General features: G+C 41.3%; 1 protein-coding gene across 3 annotated transcripts in view; it reads right to left on the reverse strand.

The window, feature by feature from the left end:
* The window catches only part of APP (amyloid beta precursor protein), a 287,309-nt gene that overhangs the window by 71,988 nt on the left and 195,107 nt on the right, over window positions 1–20,214 (reverse strand). For all 3 annotated transcript variants that reach the window (XM_055128150.1, XM_055128149.1, XM_055128148.1), the window contains 3 exons: window positions 20,047–20,180; window positions 14,696–14,770; window positions 13,262–13,420 (listed from right to left, as the gene is read on the reverse strand). In XM_055128150.1, the coding sequence (XP_054984125.1) occupies window positions 13,262–13,420; window positions 14,696–14,770; window positions 20,047–20,180 (368 nt within the window). The remainder of the gene's footprint in view (window positions 1–13,261; window positions 13,421–14,695; window positions 14,771–20,046; window positions 20,181–20,214) is intronic.

A 20,214-nucleotide genomic window follows, 5' to 3' on the forward strand; every position in this document is an offset into this window, starting at 1 on the left:
AAGCTACCAGCGTACTCAATATGCTAAAAACAGCAACAACAAGTCTCATAATGGAGACGTTACTGGTGCTCGCTTGAGCATGTAGATGAACAATGGGATGACAGTGCTACAGCACTACTGTGTATGTATGTGCGTGTGTGTGTGTGTGTGTGTGTATGTGTGTGCATTTGTGTGTACATGTGCATGCATTTCGTATCAGGGCTTGAATCCAGGATAGCATATATTCAAGGCAAGAGCTCTATAGTTGGGTTACACGCTCATCCACACACAGCCTTAATGAGTATCACTGCTGTACTGTTTTACAAATAATCCCATCATCAGTAGCACAGAATAAGAATAAGAATAATGATCAAAATGAAAAAAAATAGGCAAACTAATTTGTAGAACACGGAGTAACTGATAAGATCTAAGAGACATTATGTTTTTCTAGGAGAAAGGGCAACGCTAAACTATAGTTCCTTTACTTTGAAATTTAATTAAAACTCTAAGTTATCAGATTTTAATTCTCTCAGCAACAATTAAATCTTAAGTGCAACTACTTTTCCCTAATTGGTACCACTTCGTTTTTATTCCCGCCTTACTTGAAAACAGCCATCTAATAAAAAAAGGATCAAAGTTCTTCTGACTTTTGCAATCCCATCACCATATGCATTTACTAGGTGATTACGGAAAACCATTTTATTTTTACATTCATTCCTCTCCCCCTCCCAATTTTATTTAATTAAAGCACTGTGAATTACAAAGTAATTCATAATTGGATTTCTGATATACGATGTTCCATCATCAATCCCACCACCAGTGTTCCCGATTCCCTCCCCTCCCCACCCACCCCAACCCCAGCCTGCTGTCTTCACAGGCACCTTTTAAGTTTGGTTATTAACGTTTGAGTCTCATGAATTCAGTGTTGTTGATTTTGTAGTTTGGATATTTAGGACTTCTTCATAAACAAACAGCACCAAAAACCAGAGTCAGAAGTTCAAATCAGTATGTAGTATTTTGGTCATTTGGGCAAAGCTAGTTATTAGTAAATCGTAAATGATGGACATCTGGAAAAGCTGAGAGTAGAGAGGCTGTGTGTGTGTGTGAAAGAGAGAGAGAGAGAGAGAGAGAGAGAGAGAGAGAGAGAGAGAGAGAGAGAGAGAGAGAGAATACACACACATGCATCCCCATACGAATATGTAGGCCAGTGGGCAGAATTCTAAAATTTTTTTTTTTTTCCGCTTTTTTGGGTAACACCCGGCAATGCACAGGGGTTACTCTTGCCTTTGCACTCAGGAATTACTCCTGGCAGTGTTCAGGGGACCATATGGGATGCTGGGAATCGAATCTGGGTCAGCCGAGTGCAAGGCAAATGCCTTCCCCACTGTGCTATTGCTCCAGCCCTAGAATTCTAAAATTCTATGGGTTGTGTCTCTTTTTTCTCTTACTTGGTTAGTAATAGGGTCAAGTCCCTTACATCCCACATAGAAATTGTGCATTTCTCTAGGCGCCTCAGGAAATGTCATGTAAATCCCTATTACTGCACATCATACAACTATTAGAGTACTTATATATTTTTATTCTCTGCTTCAACTGTGAGATCCCTAAGTGCTGGGCCAGGTGCCAGTCTTTCATCATCATCTTCCATATAAAATCATACCATACACACTGCCTCTCTCAGGATGAGCTTTGTACTTGTTTGCTTTAAGCCTGCCCTAGGCTACATTCCTGTCATTTGTGAAAAATAATAAATACATCTAAAAAAAAAACACCTGAGCGCCACTGTCTCATTTATTTCTCTTATCCTAGAAGAAATGTCCTTCCCCATGGTTGCTCAAAAGCCAGACCTCACAGTTTGACACATAGCTTCTCACAGCACATCATTAAAATTTTCATTTACACAGTGAAATCTGGTTGGATCTACAAATCAGATAATGGTCTTTTAAATCTTTTTTAAAAAAGAAAACAGTGAAATAGGTAACAATGGATAAGCTATATAGATAATAGATACTTAAAAGATGACACAGGTTTATCCACCCTAATTTAAAAGAACTAATTAAAAAATGTTTTTTTTTAAATGGATTTATCACTGGTTTACAATACCATAGAATTTAAGAGTGATACCTTTCCTCATATCCTGTGTGCATGAAACTAACCACATTCACCAGAAAATTTCTACCATCACCTCTATCAAGAAGACTCTTGTACTCTTGTACAAATCCCTTCCCGATCCCCTCTTTTCCTATCTGTAACCACCAACAATTTCACCACCGTCTAAGTATTAGTTTTGTTGTCTAAAAGGTAATTTAAAAAAAGTATTATTTATTTTTTTACAGACTTACAATTTTTCATGCTTGTGTTTCAGTCATACAAATGCTCAGAGTACCCATCCCTCCACCAGTGCCCATTCTCTACCACCGATGATCCCAGTATCCCCCCCCGCCCCCCCCCACCTCTGTGGCAGGGCATTCCCTTTTGTTCTCTCTCTCCTTATGGGTGTTGTGGTTTGCAGTAGAGGACTTGAGTAGCCATCGTGTTTGGTCTATAGTCTACTTTCAGCGCGCATCTCCCATCCCTAGCGGGTCCTCCGAACCACACTTTACCTGGTGTTCCCTTCTCTATCTGAGCTGCCTCTAAAAGGTAATTTTTAAAAGGTCAGAAATGAAAGGTCAACCATTGTTGAGTGCGATGAATATTTTATACTCAGGACTGTGCAATGAGGATATTATGTATTTTGATATTTGTTTGTCATTCGACACCAAGGCCTAAAAGATTTCCTCTAGTTCGACTGCAATTATTCTTCCAGCATTGGAGATGAAAAGAGTTGCAATGAACTGCACTTATCCTCGATGCTTGCTACCCCATTTTTGTGCAGTTGATTGTCTGAACGTGCTCTCTTAGTGGCCTCTTTTATTTGGTTTCCTTTGGAAAGGTCTTATAGTTTTGAACAAACTAGATTATTTTCTTTAAAGAGTTGATATTTCAATTAAACCTCAGGATTGCTTGTCCTGGTAAGTTTTCTCTTTCCATTTTTGCCAGTTGGTTATCTATGTATGCTTCTACAAGGCATTTTGTCCAGATACAAGGCGTTTTGTCCAGAAACAATTGTAACCACCAAGTATATCCACTAAAGTGGCTAAGACATTACTGTATGTATTGAACTAAAGTCTTGTTGAAAATTTATTTTTTGGCCTCTTCAATGCTCAGGGTTGGCTCCTGTGAGTGCCTGGGGGGCCAGCCAGTGCAAGAATTGAACCCGAGCATCCTGCATGCAAAGCACCTGCTCAGCCTACTGAGCTGTCTCTCCCGTCTGAGCTAAAGCTTCAATGAGAGTAGGGGAAGCCAATTTACCTCCCTGACATCCGGGTCTCCTTTTCTGCCACTATCACCATAAAGAGTTCACACTGCCACTAATTATTAATGTAAACCTCAGTCTTACCCAAAAGGAGAGTCTTACAATTAGAATCCTCTCATTCTCAATCTCAGGTGTGCACTGCACATGGCTATCTTCCATACAGAACAGAGGGAGATGAAAAGTGCCCAGTGTCACTCGCCAAGTCTAATGTCTAGAACACAGTAGGTGCTCAACATGTATTATGGGTTTCTTCTGCTTCCCTCCAACTTCCTGTTTCTTTTCCTTCCTTCCTTCCTTCCTTCCTTCCTTCCTTCCTTCCTTCCTTCCTTCCTTCCTTCCTTCCTTCCTTCCTTCCTTCCTTCCTTCCTTCCTTCCTTCCTTCCTTCCTCCCTCCCTCCCTCCCTCCCTCTCTCCCTCCTCCCCTCCCCTCCCTCCCTCCCTTCTTTCCTTCATTCCCAAGCATTGAACCCTGGGCTCACACCTCCAAGACAAGTCTCTCCCACTGTCCCCTCTTTCTTCTAAGAAATAATCATTCAACACATATTGCTGATATGAGACAGTGTTTCAGTACTTCACACAACTCAGCAAATGAGTGTCTTCAGGACCTCCAACATGTAGCTCATCCAATTTTCATCTCAACACTACCAGAGAGGAGGTGCTGCCCCATGTCATAGTGAGCCAAAAAAAAGCACAAAAGGGCTTGTCCTCATCACTGATTCTGTCAAGGAAAATCGAAGATGGACTGAGTGAAAGATAGTTCTACAGAGTCATTCAAAGAGTTGAAAAACAGAAATAATTGAATGGGAGTCCGTACCATGAGTCGGAGTACTGAATTTCGAGTACAGGTGATATTCTTTTGGGACATACTAATCTCATCTCTTTTAATTGTGCAGAAGACCATCTAGATTTTCCTTGCTCAATCTTTTAATTACTGTTCTTGGTATTTGGCACTCCTCTGTGCCTTTGCTAATGCATCAGATGTAGGGAAGGGAAACATAAAGATGGGGAGGTCCTGTGCCAATCTGTATAGGATTATGGGAAAATGATTAAAGGTATCAGCTTAAAGTTGGCTTCTCTGAACACATTTGTACATTCTGTTCTAAAAGTGCATTCTTATCTTCTAGTAAGATGGATAATTAAATCTATGTTCCACGCTTACAAGTGCTGGGAGAGAATACAGTTAGGATACAGAAGGGACCACTATGACAAAGATAGTTGGAAATGATCATTCATTCTGAATAAGAACAAACATGATAACCTCTCTGTATCTGTTTTGCAAATCATAATGCCCAAAAGGGTGGGGTGGGGTGGAGAGAGAGAGAGAGAGAGAGAGAGAGAGAGAGAGAGAGAGAGAGAGAGAGAGAGAGCCTGCCATAGAGACAGGTTGTGGGGAGGAAGGCAGGAGAGAAACTGGGGACATTGGTGGTAGAAAATGGACACTGGTGGAAGGTTGGGTGTTGGAACACTAAATGACTGAAATCAGACCATAAACAGCTTTGTAACTCTGTATCTCATGATGACTCAATTAAAAACAAGCAAATAAATAAAGGCAATGAATCAAGAAATAAAACTGCCATCTCACTGAATGACCTCCATTTAAAAAAAATTTCAAATAGGCTTCAGAAATATATTCCTAAACTTGCACCATTCCCACCCTACTAATCCCTGGAGCTTGGCTCTCCTGATTCCCCAGACCTCAGCAGGACTTTTATTTTCTAGCAGAGAACAAAGTTCCCCCAAGGACAAAGAGCTCTAAGAACCCCCTGGAGGCTGTGACCTCATCATTGCCTATGTGGGCTCAGATACACAATTGCATCTATATAAATATCAACTTTTTCTTCTTAATGTCCATGCTGTAGGACATAAGATAATTCAGGGAGACATTATCCTGTGCCTCAATAAGTGAATTATAGGGCTCTGCTTGGCTGATTTACTCATGTAAACACATTTCCTAGAATCATGCTTAGAAATAAAAAAAAAAAAATTAGATCAGCTCTCATGTTGGGGTCGGCAGATAAAGCATACCAAATAAAATGGCAGTTATGTCTGTATGTTAGTATAAATGCAAGTTTTAGTTAAGAAAGAAAATATGATAACATTTCCCTGTATTTTAAGAAAGTTTTCATTTGCATGAGATGAAAAATAAAAATACCCTGTTTAAGATATAGGATTCACACATATTTTATTCAAATAAAGAAGTAAATGTCTTGACAACTTTTAGGTAGAATCCTGAATTCCCAAGACTTAAAATTAGTTATTTCTAGGGCTGCATAATGTATTACAGATTAACAGAGAATCTTGATTGTCTTGGCAGTTTTTATTGTGTTAGAACAAAGATGAATTACTTAAAATATTGATTGAAACACTAAAATATACATGGGAAGTGATAGGAAATATTGGCATCTCTATAGAAATATGCCCTCTTAAATTCTGTAACTGATCACAATACTTATAATTTAAGACAGGAATACGTATATGATTAGAAAACAAGCATAAAAGTTCAGAAGTTTGTCATAAGGTTACTGAGTGTAGAGTTTAAGAAACATTTCAACATCTAAGCTTGCAATTTTAAACATTCTCAAGTCTTTAAGCTTCTGTAACGAGTAATAACTTTCTGCCACATTTCCCTTATTTTACTATTTAGATGTTTTATGCACTAATACTGAAATCTCATTATATTGACATTGGATGACTAATCTTATTATTAAAATTTACAGCAAGAAGAGAGATAATAAAAGGAAAAGCTCCGCTCCTGGGGAACTAATTACATCCAATTCATTTTATTGTCATTATTGTTTTTGACAGTGTTCAGCCCTTAATTACAAAGTATATCTGTTTACATCAAATGTGGCACTTTCCAATTTGAACTGCATTCACAACTGTATGACATTGAAAAATAATTTCAAAGAGAAATTTCCTAAAGGATTAAGGAAGGGCTTTCCTGAAGTAATTAGCTTTAACCTCAAAACAGAAGATTTACATTTTGGAACACTGATCACTGTCCAGGAGTATAATAATATATCTTTAAACTCTTAATATAGATCCTGGCATTCCTCGGTTGCCAATAAATGTTTTAAAATTAATTAACGAATAATATGGAGTTAATTGGTATTTTACAAGAAGTTTTTTTTCTTCTCTCTTTTTTTTTCTTTTTGGAGCTTAGTCTGCACTAGCTATGCTCGGGGCTTACTCCTTGCTTTGTGCTCAGGAACCACTGATGGCTGACTCTGGAAGATCTTATGGGGTACGGGGGATTGAACCCAGGTCAGCTGCATGCAAGGCAAGTGCCCTACCCACTATACTATTTCTCTAGCCCCTTTATAAGAAGTTCTAATAGTAAAATAGCCTTCTTGTAGCCATGTTAAAAAATAACCATTTCAGTAGTAAAAAGTGATGTACATTCTCCACTTACTCTTGACCTGTATCTATCCATCTAGTATGCTGTTTTAACGGAGAACACATCTCAAGACACAGCATCTTCAAACCGGTGACAGCAAGAAAATTCACTGCACTAATTTCAAAAAGATGTTAAGGTTTGTTTTTTCATGGCTTGGGTTTTGATGGTGGCAGATATAGGGAATTTTGAAGAAATATGTATACTTTATGGTCTCTCCCTATATGGGCTTTTCTAATTTCCAATCTAGAGCTCTTTACCTAAGAGGGTAATACTTTTTTAAAATTTAATTTCCCCACTTCTCAGATATGTTGCCCTTTTCGCTTGCATCACTTATATAATTTCATAAATTTGGGGTCCCTGGTCTTACAATCAACTGTGTACATTTGATTGACAAAATAAAACCCAAGTTTGAATGTGTTGCTTTACTCTCAGTTCACCCAGGAAGTATAAGAAAGCATCTATCACAAGGGCAAGGAACATTGCCCCATAGTTGGAAGCCTGCCTCATGAGCTGGGGGAAGAGGCAGCTGGAATAGAGAAGGGATCACACTAAGGCAATGATGGTTGGAGGGATCATTCGGGATGGGAGATGTGTGCTGAAAGTAGATAAAGGACCAAATGTGACAGCCTCTCAGCATCTGTATTGCAAACCATAATGCCCAAAAGTAGAAGAGAGTATGGGGGAAACTGTCTGCCATGGAGGCAGGAGGAGGGTGGGAAAGCGGGGGGGGGGGGGGCGGGGGAACCTGGGGACATTGGTGGTGGAGAATGATGTGCACTGAAGAAGGGATGGGTGTTTGATCAATGTATGACTGAAACTCAAACATGAAATCTTGTAACTGTATCTCATGGTGATTCAATAAAAAAGGATAAATAAATAAATTAAAAAAAAATTTAAATTATCTATCTATTCAGTCCAACTGTTGCACTCCATAGCTGTGTGCTGGATCCAGAAATCTGACATCTTTTTTATAATCAACATGTGTGCTTGAACCATTTCCTGAAGGGAGGGAATTATCTATCAGGAGCCTTTAAAAGTTCTGGATATAATTCTGCCGGAAAGGAGAAAGTCAATGAGTCACTTTATGGGGAGCACCTTCCCTTTCCAGGCGACCAGAGACTTATTCAGAAAAACCTCTCCTGGAGCAATAAACGGCCCTTGTGCTTGCCAACCCTGTGACCGGGAAAGTTAATCATCTGTCAAGAAAGAGCGACTCCTGTTTTCACAAATAGGTTCAAGGCCACTATTTTCACAGTTGTAAACTTCAGGTTTCAACAAATCTTGAGCACATAAATGTAAAGCCAGCAAAACTTCCATGGGCATGAAAGACCACACTTGAAATATTACCTCTTTTGGTCCAGATTTCCTCCCTCCCTCCCTCCCTCCCTCCCTCCCTCCCTCCCTCCCTCCCTCCCTTCCTTCCTTCCTTCCTTCTTTCCTTCTATCCTCCTTTCCTCCCTCCTTTCCGCCCTCCCTTTTCCCCCACCCTGGGTCACACATAGTGGAGCTTAGATCTTACTATTGGTTGAGCACTCGGGGATCACTCCTGGAGGTGCTTGGGGATCCTATAGGATGTTGGGGACCAAACTAAGTAAGATGGGCAACATGCACGGCAAAACTACTTCAAAATCTTACCTCAACCTTCAAGAATTTTTTCGTTTCTGTTCTTTTTAAAAAATTATAGATGACAAAGATAGAAACAATGCCAATTCTGAAGGAGAACAATAAATTACAATTTGCAGGTGGGAGAAAGAATCCTGTTAATTAAGTCACTTGTTATAGGTTCCACTCAGAGGCTCATGCTCCCGGGGATGAAAGACATGTTTTTATATTCTGTTATAACATGTGGAAAATTAGGGTGGTCACAGAGAAACTATGGATCACTGTCAAGCATGGTAGGACTCATCTCAAGCTGTGGAGTCTGAGACTGTCTGATACAATTTGGTGAGGGTTCAGGGAGGTAAAATCTAAAGGTGATTTTAGCTACAGAGTCTACAGAAGAACTACTTTTTGCTAATGCATTTACTTAACTCCAACGAACATTTAACATTTCACATTTCCTGGATACTGTGTTAAGTATGTGGGAGAGATCATTAAACATTTCGATCTTCAACTGCCAAGCTAAGTACCATATTAGGTCAACCAAGAAATTAAAATAAAACACTGAAAGAAATGAGCTGAACGGAAACTGTAGGTCTCGGCCTACCCAATCTCATTTTTACTACACAAGAACACACAAGCACGAGGTAAGAACTGAACAGGAATCCTTGGGTAAGTGATTTGATCTTTCTAACAACTATAAATAAAACAGTTCTTCCGAATATAGTAGTTAAGTTTTGTTTTTGTTTTTTTCTGAGGCCACACTTGGTGGTGCTCAGGGCTTACTCCCTCCCTGGTTCTGGACTTCAGCATCACTCCTAGCAAGCTCAGGCAACCATATAGGGTACTGGGGATCGAACCCAGGTTGGCTGCTTGCAAGGCAACCATGTTACCTTCGATACTTCTGTACTTTCTGTATCACTTTGGCTTCACTAGTATTTAAGTTTTATTTTAAATATGCACTAGTTGGGCTGGAGTGATAGCACAGTGGCAGGGCATTTGCCTTGCACGCGGCCGACCCAGGTTCGATTCCTCCAACCCTCTTGGAAAGCCTGGCAAGCTACCGAGAGTATCTCACCCGCGTGGCAGAGCCTGGCAAGCTCCCCATGGCATATTGGATATGCTAGAAACAGTTACAACAAGTCTCAAAATGGAGATGTTACTGGTGCCGGCTCGAGGAAATCGATGAGCAACGAGATGACAGTGACAGTGACAGTGATGCACTAGTTGAAACCCACTGTCTTCCTTGTGATGGATGAGACTGAAATAAAAAGATCTGAAATGTGCATTTGTTAGACCCCTTTCCCGCCTTTCAAACCATGACCCTGCTCTGCTCTAGTAAATGAAGCCAATGGCTACAACCCCGAAAGTGTGTCCTCTAGAAAAAAAAAAAACCAAGAAATTATTTTTCTGCATGGAGACACAAACGCAAGTTTGGGGTACAGAGCTAGCACAGAGGTTTTTTTTTCTCTGAATAGAAAATTAAAATGCTAATATCCCTGTTCAAAGGCTCTTTGTTCAGAGAAGACACAAGGTCCAGGAAGAAGGCATGTCATGGTCAACTGTGATTCACTATCTCTGATGTCCTTTATTAGTGGAGTCACCCTGGACCAGCCACTCAATCTCAGTGATATCATCAGGAGAACAGGGTCAATACTATCTCGCTCTTTGGAAGACTGCCAGGGGCTCTTTTATAGTTTTCACTGTGTGTGTGTGTGTGTGTGTGTGTGTGTGTGTGTGTGTGTGTGTGTGTGCGTTAAGTGAGCATTTAAAAAAAGAAGTAAATGGATAGACTTTTTTGCTCTTTTTTTCTATTTTTTTGATTTTTAGGTCACACCTGGTTATACTCAGGGGTTACTCCTGGTTCTGCACTCAGCCCACTCCTGGCAGTGCTCAGGGGACCATATGGGATGCCGGGGATTGAACCTGGGTCGGCAGCATTCAAGGCAAACTCACTCCCTGCTGTACTATCGCTCCAGCCCTGGGAGATTTTTATTTTTTTTGGTTAAAGTTACATGATGCACACAGATTGCCATTTCCAGCCAAGACTGGAAAATGGGGCTAGATTTTACTGTGCCACCCAAAACAACACCCAAAAACACAAACTATGTTTCTGCAAGAGGTTAGCTACCAGGTGAATGGCAGTGGTACCTGAGACAAGGGAAACAAAGGTGAATTTCCACACTGCCTAAGTATAGTCTGGCTTGAGTCTTCAGGGGGTATCTCCAGGAAGGGACACCAGGCCAAGTCAGTTGGACCATCAAAACTGAGGGTATGAGTAAGAATATAGAGTGTACAAGACCTGGAGAGGACAGAGGAATAGAGGGAAAGGACATGCTCAGAGAGGAAACATAGAGATTTGGAGGTGATGTCTGTTTAGGATGAGTAATAAGCAGCATTCAAAAACCACCACTGAAAAGCCTTATTTCAGGCAGTACCACCCAGAGGGACTGGAGCAATAGCACAGCGGGTATGGCATCTGCCTTGCACGAGGCCGAACCGGGTTCGATTCCTTGGTCCCTCTCGGAAAGCCCGGCAAGCTACTGAGAGTATCCCGCCCGCACGGCAGAGCCTGGCAAGCTACCCGTGGCGTATTCAATATGCCAAAAACAGTAACAAGTCTCACAATGAAGATGTTACTGGTTCCCGCTCGAGCAAATTGATGAATGACGCGGGACGACAGAGCTACAGTGCTAGCACCCAGAGGGGATAATTCAATACCCACACTTGAATGAGAGGCTCTTGCCTCAGTAGTGGGGAATAACTTAGCCAGAGACTGACACTGCTTTAATTCCACTTACATTTCTACTCCCACTCCCCATTTTTTTTTTGTTTTTTTGGTGAGGGATAACTTGCTGAGGGATAACTCCTAGATAAATACAAAGATGATATAAAGATGATTTCAAACTTACCAAAGTCAAAGAAATTTTTACCAGCCTACAGGAAATAAAAGTTCTTTGGGATAAGGAAAATGATTTTAGATGGATCTACTCAAAGAAGAAAGAAGACCCAGAATGGCACTATATACTCAAATAAATATTTTTTCTTATGATTTAAAATTCTTTCAAGGATAATTGACTTCAAAAAAATAACATAATGTATGGTAAAGTATTACAATAGCTCAAAAATTAGAAGAGAGGAAATGGAAGTACTTTACTTTAGTGTTTGATTTTGAACAAGCACAATAATATTACTTGAACTGGTAAAATGTACTGCTATACTATCGTTTAATTCACTGAATATTATCATGACCCAGTTAAAGATATTTTCTACAAACCTTAAAGTAATGACTATATAATGTGATGCTGTACTATCATTTGAATACACTGAATATTGTCATGACCCAGTTAAAGGTATTTTCTATAAGCCTTAAAGTAATGACTAAATTGACAAATAAAGACAGTTAAAAAGCTAGAAAGGGAGCTAAAATAGGATCGTAAAAAAATAATTGCTTCCAGCGGCAGAAAAAAAACCCAACCCAAAACAAGTAAAGGGGAATAAAGAACAGATGGAACAAATAGAAATCAAATAACAAGATGACAGATTTACTCAAAACCACATTGAAACCATATGAATAATGTCATGGAGGCTATATGGCCTTTCACATGAAAAAATAAGATTCAAATCTAAACTGCCGCACATCAAGAAATGCACTCAAATATTAACAAAAAGGTTAAAAGCACAAGAATGAAAATAAAAAACCTCTATGTTGGGGCTGGAGGAATAGCACAGTGGGTAGGGCGTTGGCCTTGCACTCGGCGAACCCAGGTTCGAATCCCAGCATCCCATATGGTACCCTGAGCACCACTAGGGGTGATTCCTGAGTGCAGCGCCAGAGTAACCCCTGTGCATCGCCGGGTGTGACCCAAAAAGCAAAAAAATAAAAACCACCACCATGTTATCATTAATAAAAAGAAAGCTGGATGACTTTATGTAATATTAGACTAAGTAGAATTCTATTATTAGGGATAAAAAGTTCATTTCTGAATAAGAGACATGTCAAAACTATCTGACCATCCTGAACATGTATGTATGCATCTGAAAATAAAGCATCAAAATATACCACATCAAACTTGATAGAACTGCATGAGAAATGACTAAGCCACCAATTAGAGATTTCACCAAGTAGACGTAATGTGACAGTCATACTCAGAATGGCCCTTAGATCCAAACGAACCAGCTTTGCTGTGGCACCTCACTCGGGAAATCTATGCTGGCACTGCTGGGGTAAGACTTTCTGGGCAGATGACCTGTTTGTTGCTTATCAACCAACATGAACTGTACTTCTGGTGGATTTGGCAAATCCTTTCAACCTCTGTCAAATCTTCCCTCCTCTTGACCTCAGGTTCGCCACTGACATGATGAATGGGCCAGGCTTGGTTGCTGCTAAAGTCCTCCCTCCTCCCATGCTTCCCAACTTCAGCACTATCCCAGACTATGGGATGAACTTGGCCCTACTCTTCTGCAGAGCAACCCAGGTGCACATCCCACCGAAAAGGCCCCCGGAGCAGGCTGAGACCTGAGGCCTTTTCAAGGGGAATAGCACTGTAGCACTGTCATCCAGTTGCTCATCGATTTGCTCGAGCGGGCACCAGTCATCATCGTGAGACTTGCTGTTACTGTTTTTGGCATATCGAATACACCACGGGGAGCTTGCCAGGCTCTGCCATGCGGACGGGCTGGCTACTCTCAGTAGCTTGCCGGGCTCTCCAAGAGGGATGGAGGAATCAAACCTGGGTCGGCCGCATGCAAGGCAAACGCCCTACCCCACCCTACCTGCTGTAATATTCGCTCCACCCAAGGGGATAAGTAGGAGCTAATGGTGCTCATGACATTTTTCCTTCCTTCTAGCTTCTGATCTGTAGTCCTGAGCAGCCCCTGCCTCCTGCCTGTGGGGAAGGGGTTGGGAAGGGACAGCTCGGCAATCCTACCCGAGGTGGCACGGCCTGCAGGGCGGTGATGTAGTTCTCCAGAGCCTGGCGGCGACGGTCGTTGAGCATGGCTTCCACTCTGGCCATGTGTGTCTCCACCAGCTGCTGTCTCTCGTTGGCGGCTTCCTGCTCCAGAGACTCCACTTTCTCCTGGAAATGCTGCAGCAGAAACACACACACACACACACACACACACACACACACACACACACACACACACAGAGTCATGAATTGAACAATAGAATAGGACTATTCATGCCTTTCAAAGGGCTATCATCAAAGCAGAACTGGAGACTTTCTCTCCCGAACTGAGTTTACACAGGGGGGCTTTTGAGGGGAAGCATCCTTGGGACCTGGGGGGTGGGGTGAGCAGTCTGGTGATGGGTCACTGTCACTGTCATCCCGTTCGTTGCTCATCAATTTGCTCGAGCGGGCACCAGTAACATCTCTCTTTGAGAGACTTATTGTTACTGTTTTTGGCATATCCAATACGCATGGGGAGCTTGCCAGGCTCTGCCATGTGGGCAAGATACTCTCGGTAGCTTGCCGGGAGGGGCGGAGGAATCGAACAGGGGTCGGACTCGTGAAAGGCGAAAGACCAACCTCTGTGCTATCGCTCCAGCCCCTGGTGATGGGTGTGGTGTATAATGAATAGTTTTTTAATTCTTGGTATAATACAAATGGTAAAAAGAAAAGACAAGGGCTAGCTATAATTCCATCTTACTCAAAGCCAATGGATATCCCAATAATGGGCAGCAGGCTGAAATCAGTATGCTTTATTTACTAGGCTAATTTCACTTCCTATTATCTCTTTATATATATTTATAAGCATAAATATACATATTTATGTTTGTATATACATATATAATGTTCTGTTCTCTTGAAAATTCTAAATGACATTGCGCATTAAAACAAAAATTCCTCTTTTGACCATGATAATCTTGCCATTTACCTATTTGGTCAAAAATTTATTTCCTTGGGGCTGAAGACATAATACAGTGGGCAGGGCACTTGCCTTGCACTTGGCTGACCTGGATTTGATTCTTGGTACCACATATGGTCCCTTGAGCTTCTCCGGAAGTGATCCCTGAGCACAGAGCCAGGAATAAGCCCTGATCACAGCCAGGTATGACTTCCAAACAAAAATTCCAAATTCTCACATCGTTTTTTTCCAAGGAAAGAGGTAGCATCTTATGGCAACCAAAAATATATATTACAGATAAGTAAGCTCCGAGTAGTGAGCTTAATGAAAATGAATGATAAACCAATTAAGAACAACACAAGGTAGGGTTTAAGCAATCCAGTTATAAACAGAAACTGGTAGTAGTCCAACCTGATGGATTATTATGCATGAGGTTCTAGCAGCTGTTTAAAAAAACTTGTAGCACAAAATTAAAAGGCTTGATTGTATGTTCAATTTGTGCAGAATTTTACCTGGATAACTGCTTTCTTATCAGCTTTTGGCAAGTTCTTGGCCTGACGTTCCGCCTCCTCCCATTCTCTCATGACCTGCAAAATAAGAAAACAATTGAATTTAAAGTCATCAATTCACCTTCAAAAAAATAAATGGAATGAGGATTATAATTTTCTATTTTTGTCATCTTAAACATTAAAAAATGATGACATTTCATTCTTATCTCATATTTGACCTCCTATTAGGTTGCATCATCTATTGTCGTTGCCTATTAAATATAAACGTGCATGTTTATTGCAAGAATATGGCTCTGTGGAATGAAGGTGATTGCTTTTTCTTTCCTAGATAAATGACCCCAAAGTCATTTTATTTAATGTATACAAGTATAAATGATTCATGGATAGCACAAGTGGTTTAAATAAGGTTTTCCACTAAAAATTGAATACAGATTTTAATCTTCCGAGAAAATAAGTTGTAAGATTTAAAACTCTGTAGTTTGCAAGTGGAGAGCTTGAAAAAATATACATAACATCTTGTGTAACAAAAAGAAGCCCATAATGGGGGAAGTCACAAAGTTCTCTGTTATCAGAAATCTTTACATCTACCCTGAAGAAGAGGGGGGATTTTGCTTGCTGTGAAGAGGTCAAACAGTGCACACTCCCCTTAAACCCTCAAGAAATTCCAAAAGCATACACATGGCCAAGTTTTGAATATAACACAAAAATAATCTTAGTATGTTAGGCTAATTTGGTAACCAGACTAATTTGTTTCATGGGAAATTAAGTTTCCTTCTTTTTCTCCCGATGTTCTTTGAAGATTCCCTGAAATCACGATGACTCATGGATCTAACCGGAAAGAAAAAGGTTTGCTATCCATGTGGAAATACGGTACTAGACTCTCACCACCTACAGATGCCTTTTCCCTCTCATGTGTACAACTCATTGTCACGCTTGATTTCTTCTTTTTAAAGGGGTTCCACCTCTAGCACTCCAGAGATGTGCAAGGGCAGAGCTTGGGGGTCACCAATGCAACACTCACTGGTGCTTGGGGGAGTGATCACAAAGTGTGAAAAGACAAACTCTAGGTCCTGCGCATGTGAGGCATATACTTGATGTCTTGAGCAAACTCCCTGTCCCCTAGAGTTTATGAAGCAATAGCACAGCACGTAGGGCGTTTGCCCTGCACACGACCGACCTGGGTTTGATTCTTCCATCCCTCTCGGAGAGCCCGGCAAGCTACCGAGAGCATCCCGCCCTCATGGCAGAGCCTGGCAAGCTACCCGTGGTGTATTCAATATGCCAAAAACAGTAACAACAAGTTTCACAATGGAGACGTTACTGGTGCCCACTTGAGCAAATCGATGAACAACAGGACGACAGTGCTATATTATTTTGTTTTTTGGGCCACACACAGTGATGCTCAGGGCTTATTCCCGACTGGTGCTCAGGGATCACTCTTGGAGGACTTAGGGAACCATATGAGATGTTAGGAATTGAACCCAGGCCGGCGACACGCAAGGCAAGTACCCTCCCTGCTGCACTATCGCTCCAGCCCCAAAGTCGATGGGTTTTTAAAAGTGGGACATATACCTGAACTAGATAAAATAAAATTCAGGAAGGTCAAGTAAGCATAAGCAAAATCACATTTGATTAAAATGTGCACTTGCACACTTGTGATCTACGGAGCATGAGTGCAGAATTTCTAGCCTGTGGGACTCTATTGCTTACAGGGACTCACCATTAAGGGGGTACCTCTTAAACAAGATCCTCTTTCAACATCACCCACAGAAACAGGATTGGAATAACTATTTATTTTATGGGGCCATCCCAAGTGAAGGTGAGGAAGCCCAGGGGTCACTTTCTCAATTCTCAATTAATTCTCATTCATTCTCAATCGACTGGGCCGTTGGTTTAATGTCAGAACCTGAGGGCACATGCTCAGGTCCTGTAGTGCTGGGGATTGCCCAGGTCAATCCTGTGCATGACTGGATCACACCCAGTGATGCTCCAGGAACCGTGGGATGCCAAGATGAATCTGGGTTAGCTGTACGAAAGACAAGGGCTTTGACCCCCATACTATCTCTCTAGGCCCTGGCATAAATATGGATAGAGACTTTGTAAGAGATAATGACACATCAAATCATCAACTGGGGGAAAGGGACCATCCAAGCAGTGCTCACAGAGTCTGAGGGCCATTTCCCGTGGTACTAAGCCAACAGGGTCATAGAGTTCAATGTTCATAGCAGTGATGTGATGCTGTTTGGGGCGCGGAGGTGCTGGGTGCCTGCAAGGCTACAATCATTGGTACTTGTGAACACGTGCAGCTAAGGTCCAAACTCTGGTCCAAGAGTGCACAAGAAATGCATGCCAGCCCCTTGAGTTATCTCTCCAGCCCCCCACATGGGTTTTAAATGAGATATTTGATCATCTTGTCACAATAACTCCTTATATGAAAGACTCGCCTCCCCCTGCTGTTTTCCTGGAATTATGAAGTAAATAGGAGAGAGTGAACTGGTTCTATCACACTTGAAGAGCACATGAAACAGTGTCTAAAAAACGTTCCGAGCAAAACTAGGACAAGTATCCTGTTGCTATGAACAAACAGAATGTTGAAGAAAAGACACCTACGGGCTCAGACGCTTTCCTGTCTCTACCAGTTAAAGAGAGACGGGTGGGAGGAGGTCATTGAAGCCCACTTCTGCTTCAGAGATGAGATACTAAATAAGAGCATTTCAATATCTGGCTTCAAACACGCTCACTGTGTGGGCCTCTGCCAAGAATTCTTTAAAAAGGAACCTCAAAATTTGTTTGAGAGAGAAACCAAACACTTTATTGGAAAGGGAAAACCGTCCATTTTACATTTGCCTGTTTTTTTGTTTTGTTTTGTTTTTTTTTAAACTCACTTTGTATGTTCAGAAATTGGACTTTGAACTTCTGAGGCAGGTAATATCCTTATCAATTAAAGATGCTTTAGTACAGAAGAACTAAAGCGCGACTATACCCATGAAAACCAATGTTTATATTCAGGGCAACTTAATTATAGCCTCCACCCTCACCGATGAAAATAGTTCATGCCAACCGCTACTTGGAGTCCTAATTAGTACAAGATTAACACACTGCAGGCTCCATCTTTCTCTATGAGCAATGGCTTCCGCTGAGGTACCAGAAAAAGGTACGTTACCTTTGACCTCTGACTCGCCTACTCTTTACAAAATCTGTATCATTTGATTGAGTCTCCGGTTATTTAATTCATTTCATTTGTACAGCTAGGCCTGACCAGACTCATTCACTGGACCAGGTGAGCTCTGAAGCTCATGTAGAAAAATGAAGAGAAAAAAAGGACATTTTGTGGCTCTAAATACAGGGTTTTTGCCCCCACATGAACCCACCTGCCTTTATAAAATGGAAAATACAACAGGTGAGCTAAGTTAATTTACCTTTTGTGACAGGAAAAAAAGTTTTTCTAAGAAACTGATGCTTGGCTTTGAAAAACAGAGAAAGATCAACTCTTTTGTTTTGGGGTTCAAAATTGGCTGTGTTTGGGGATCACTCTTGGCAGGGTTCAGGAGACCATACAGGTTGGCGGGAACTGAACCTGGGTCAGCTGCGTGTAAGGCAAGCATCTTACCCACTGACTATCTCTCCTGCCCCTCAACTTTCATTCCGAAGAAAAGAAATGTAGCTGTCAACTTTGTAAGTAATATAAGAAAGCATTTTAACTTCTTTAATTCCTGTATTTAGTAGCTTCTATGAAGTAGATACAACAGAAATCCAGTATATGTTTTGAGTTAGCAGGTACAATCACCACCACTGCCACAAAAAAACCCCATAAAATCAAAACCACCTACATTATAAGAACAATCCTGTAAGAAAACAAATAATTCTACCTATTTATGTTCTCTTGATGATCCTATACATCCCCCAATTAATTTTTAATTTAATTTTTAATTAAAGTAACCCTGCATGATAACCTATATTTTAGATATGCATCATTTAAAAATCAGTATTTTTACCTACAGGCTTAAGTTGACCTCAGTGATTCTCAGCTGTCTTTCCTCATAAACAATCCTATTTTAAAAAATAATTAACTTCAGAGAAAACCCAACATTTTCTATTTCACTCTAGCTAGCTTCTCATTTTGGTTCCCCTTGGAATTATGCTAGGGGGGACAACTAGAATTACACATTTTTATCACATACATAGCCAAAGTGTTGTGGTTATGTAACTTGCCTCCTTGATGTTATTATTCCAAAGTACATTCAAACGTTGTTGCCACTCAGTTAAAAAGTAAATGTGTTAAACCTTTAAAATGCAGACTCTGTTATTGTTCAAGGAAGGTGGAGCTGACTAATCAGAAGACATCCACGGGGTCTACAGGGGACTTGGGGGCAGTATGAGTAATCCCCGGGATGAGGGGGCTGGAGGAGTCAGAGAGAGTAAGAGGAAAACAGTCTTTGCTGGCTTTCTCGAGGGAAATCCTGGTGAGTAGGGCACACAGCAGACTTACTCATAGGCTCGCTGGAATACTTTTCTTGGTTCTAGGTCATGGGGGCTGCCATTAGTTGTATGCTGTCCCCATTTCTCAGCCTCGGAGTGAACAGAACAGGTATAATAGGCCAAGGCCTACCAACTTGGTATAAGAGGGAGTTGGGGGTGTGGCCTTGACTTTGGTGCTTCAAGGCCCAGCACTCATTCCTTTAGACTAACTCTCGGAGGGACTTCTACCACGAGTCAGGACTCAGTGTCAAATCCTCAGAAAATACAAAAGCAAGATTAATACCATCTACTGGAGACCTCCGATCTTAGAAAACACACAGCAGCAAGACCTGTGAATCTTATATCTTGTCTATCATGAAATCTTTTGGGAATCTGCACCAAATAGGACATACATTAGGCACATCTCATCACAGTCTATAACACCAGAGAATGGCAAACCTTAGCATGCTACATATATAAAAATATATATTTAGTTCAGTTATAGTTCCTTAAATATTTTTCCATTAATAATTTTTTTCTCATGTTCACTCTAATCATCATCATCATCATCATCATCATCATCATCATCATCATCATTATCATCATCATCCCGTTGACTGTCGAATTTCTTAAGCGGGCTCAGTATCCTCTCCGTTCGTCCAAGCCCTGAGATTTTAGAAGCCTCTCTCTACTCGTCCTTCCAACGATGCCGTACCGGAGGCTCTTTCAGGGTCAGGGGAATGAGACCCAGCTTGTTGCTGGTTTTGGCATATGAATACACCATGGGGACCTTGTGAGGCTCTCCCATGTTGGCAGGAAACTCCCAGCAGTTTGACCGTGGAAAGCCCAGTCGTCCCCTTTATTGCAGAGCTGAAAGATGGAAGCGTTTCACTTACCTGGGACATTCTCTCACGGTGCTTGGCTTCCAGCCTCTCTTTGGCTTTCTGGAAATGGGCGTGTTCATTCTCATCTCCAGGTGTCTCGAGATACTTATCAACAGCGTCAGGGGTGCTGGCTGCAGTCGTAGGAACTGTAGGTAGAAGGGAAAAACGGTTTCAGAACAG

This window comes from Sorex araneus, chromosome 2, assembly GCF_027595985.1.
Source record: "Sorex araneus isolate mSorAra2 chromosome 2, mSorAra2.pri, whole genome shotgun sequence".
Taxonomy (NCBI): Eukaryota; Metazoa; Chordata; class Mammalia; order Eulipotyphla; family Soricidae; genus Sorex; species Sorex araneus.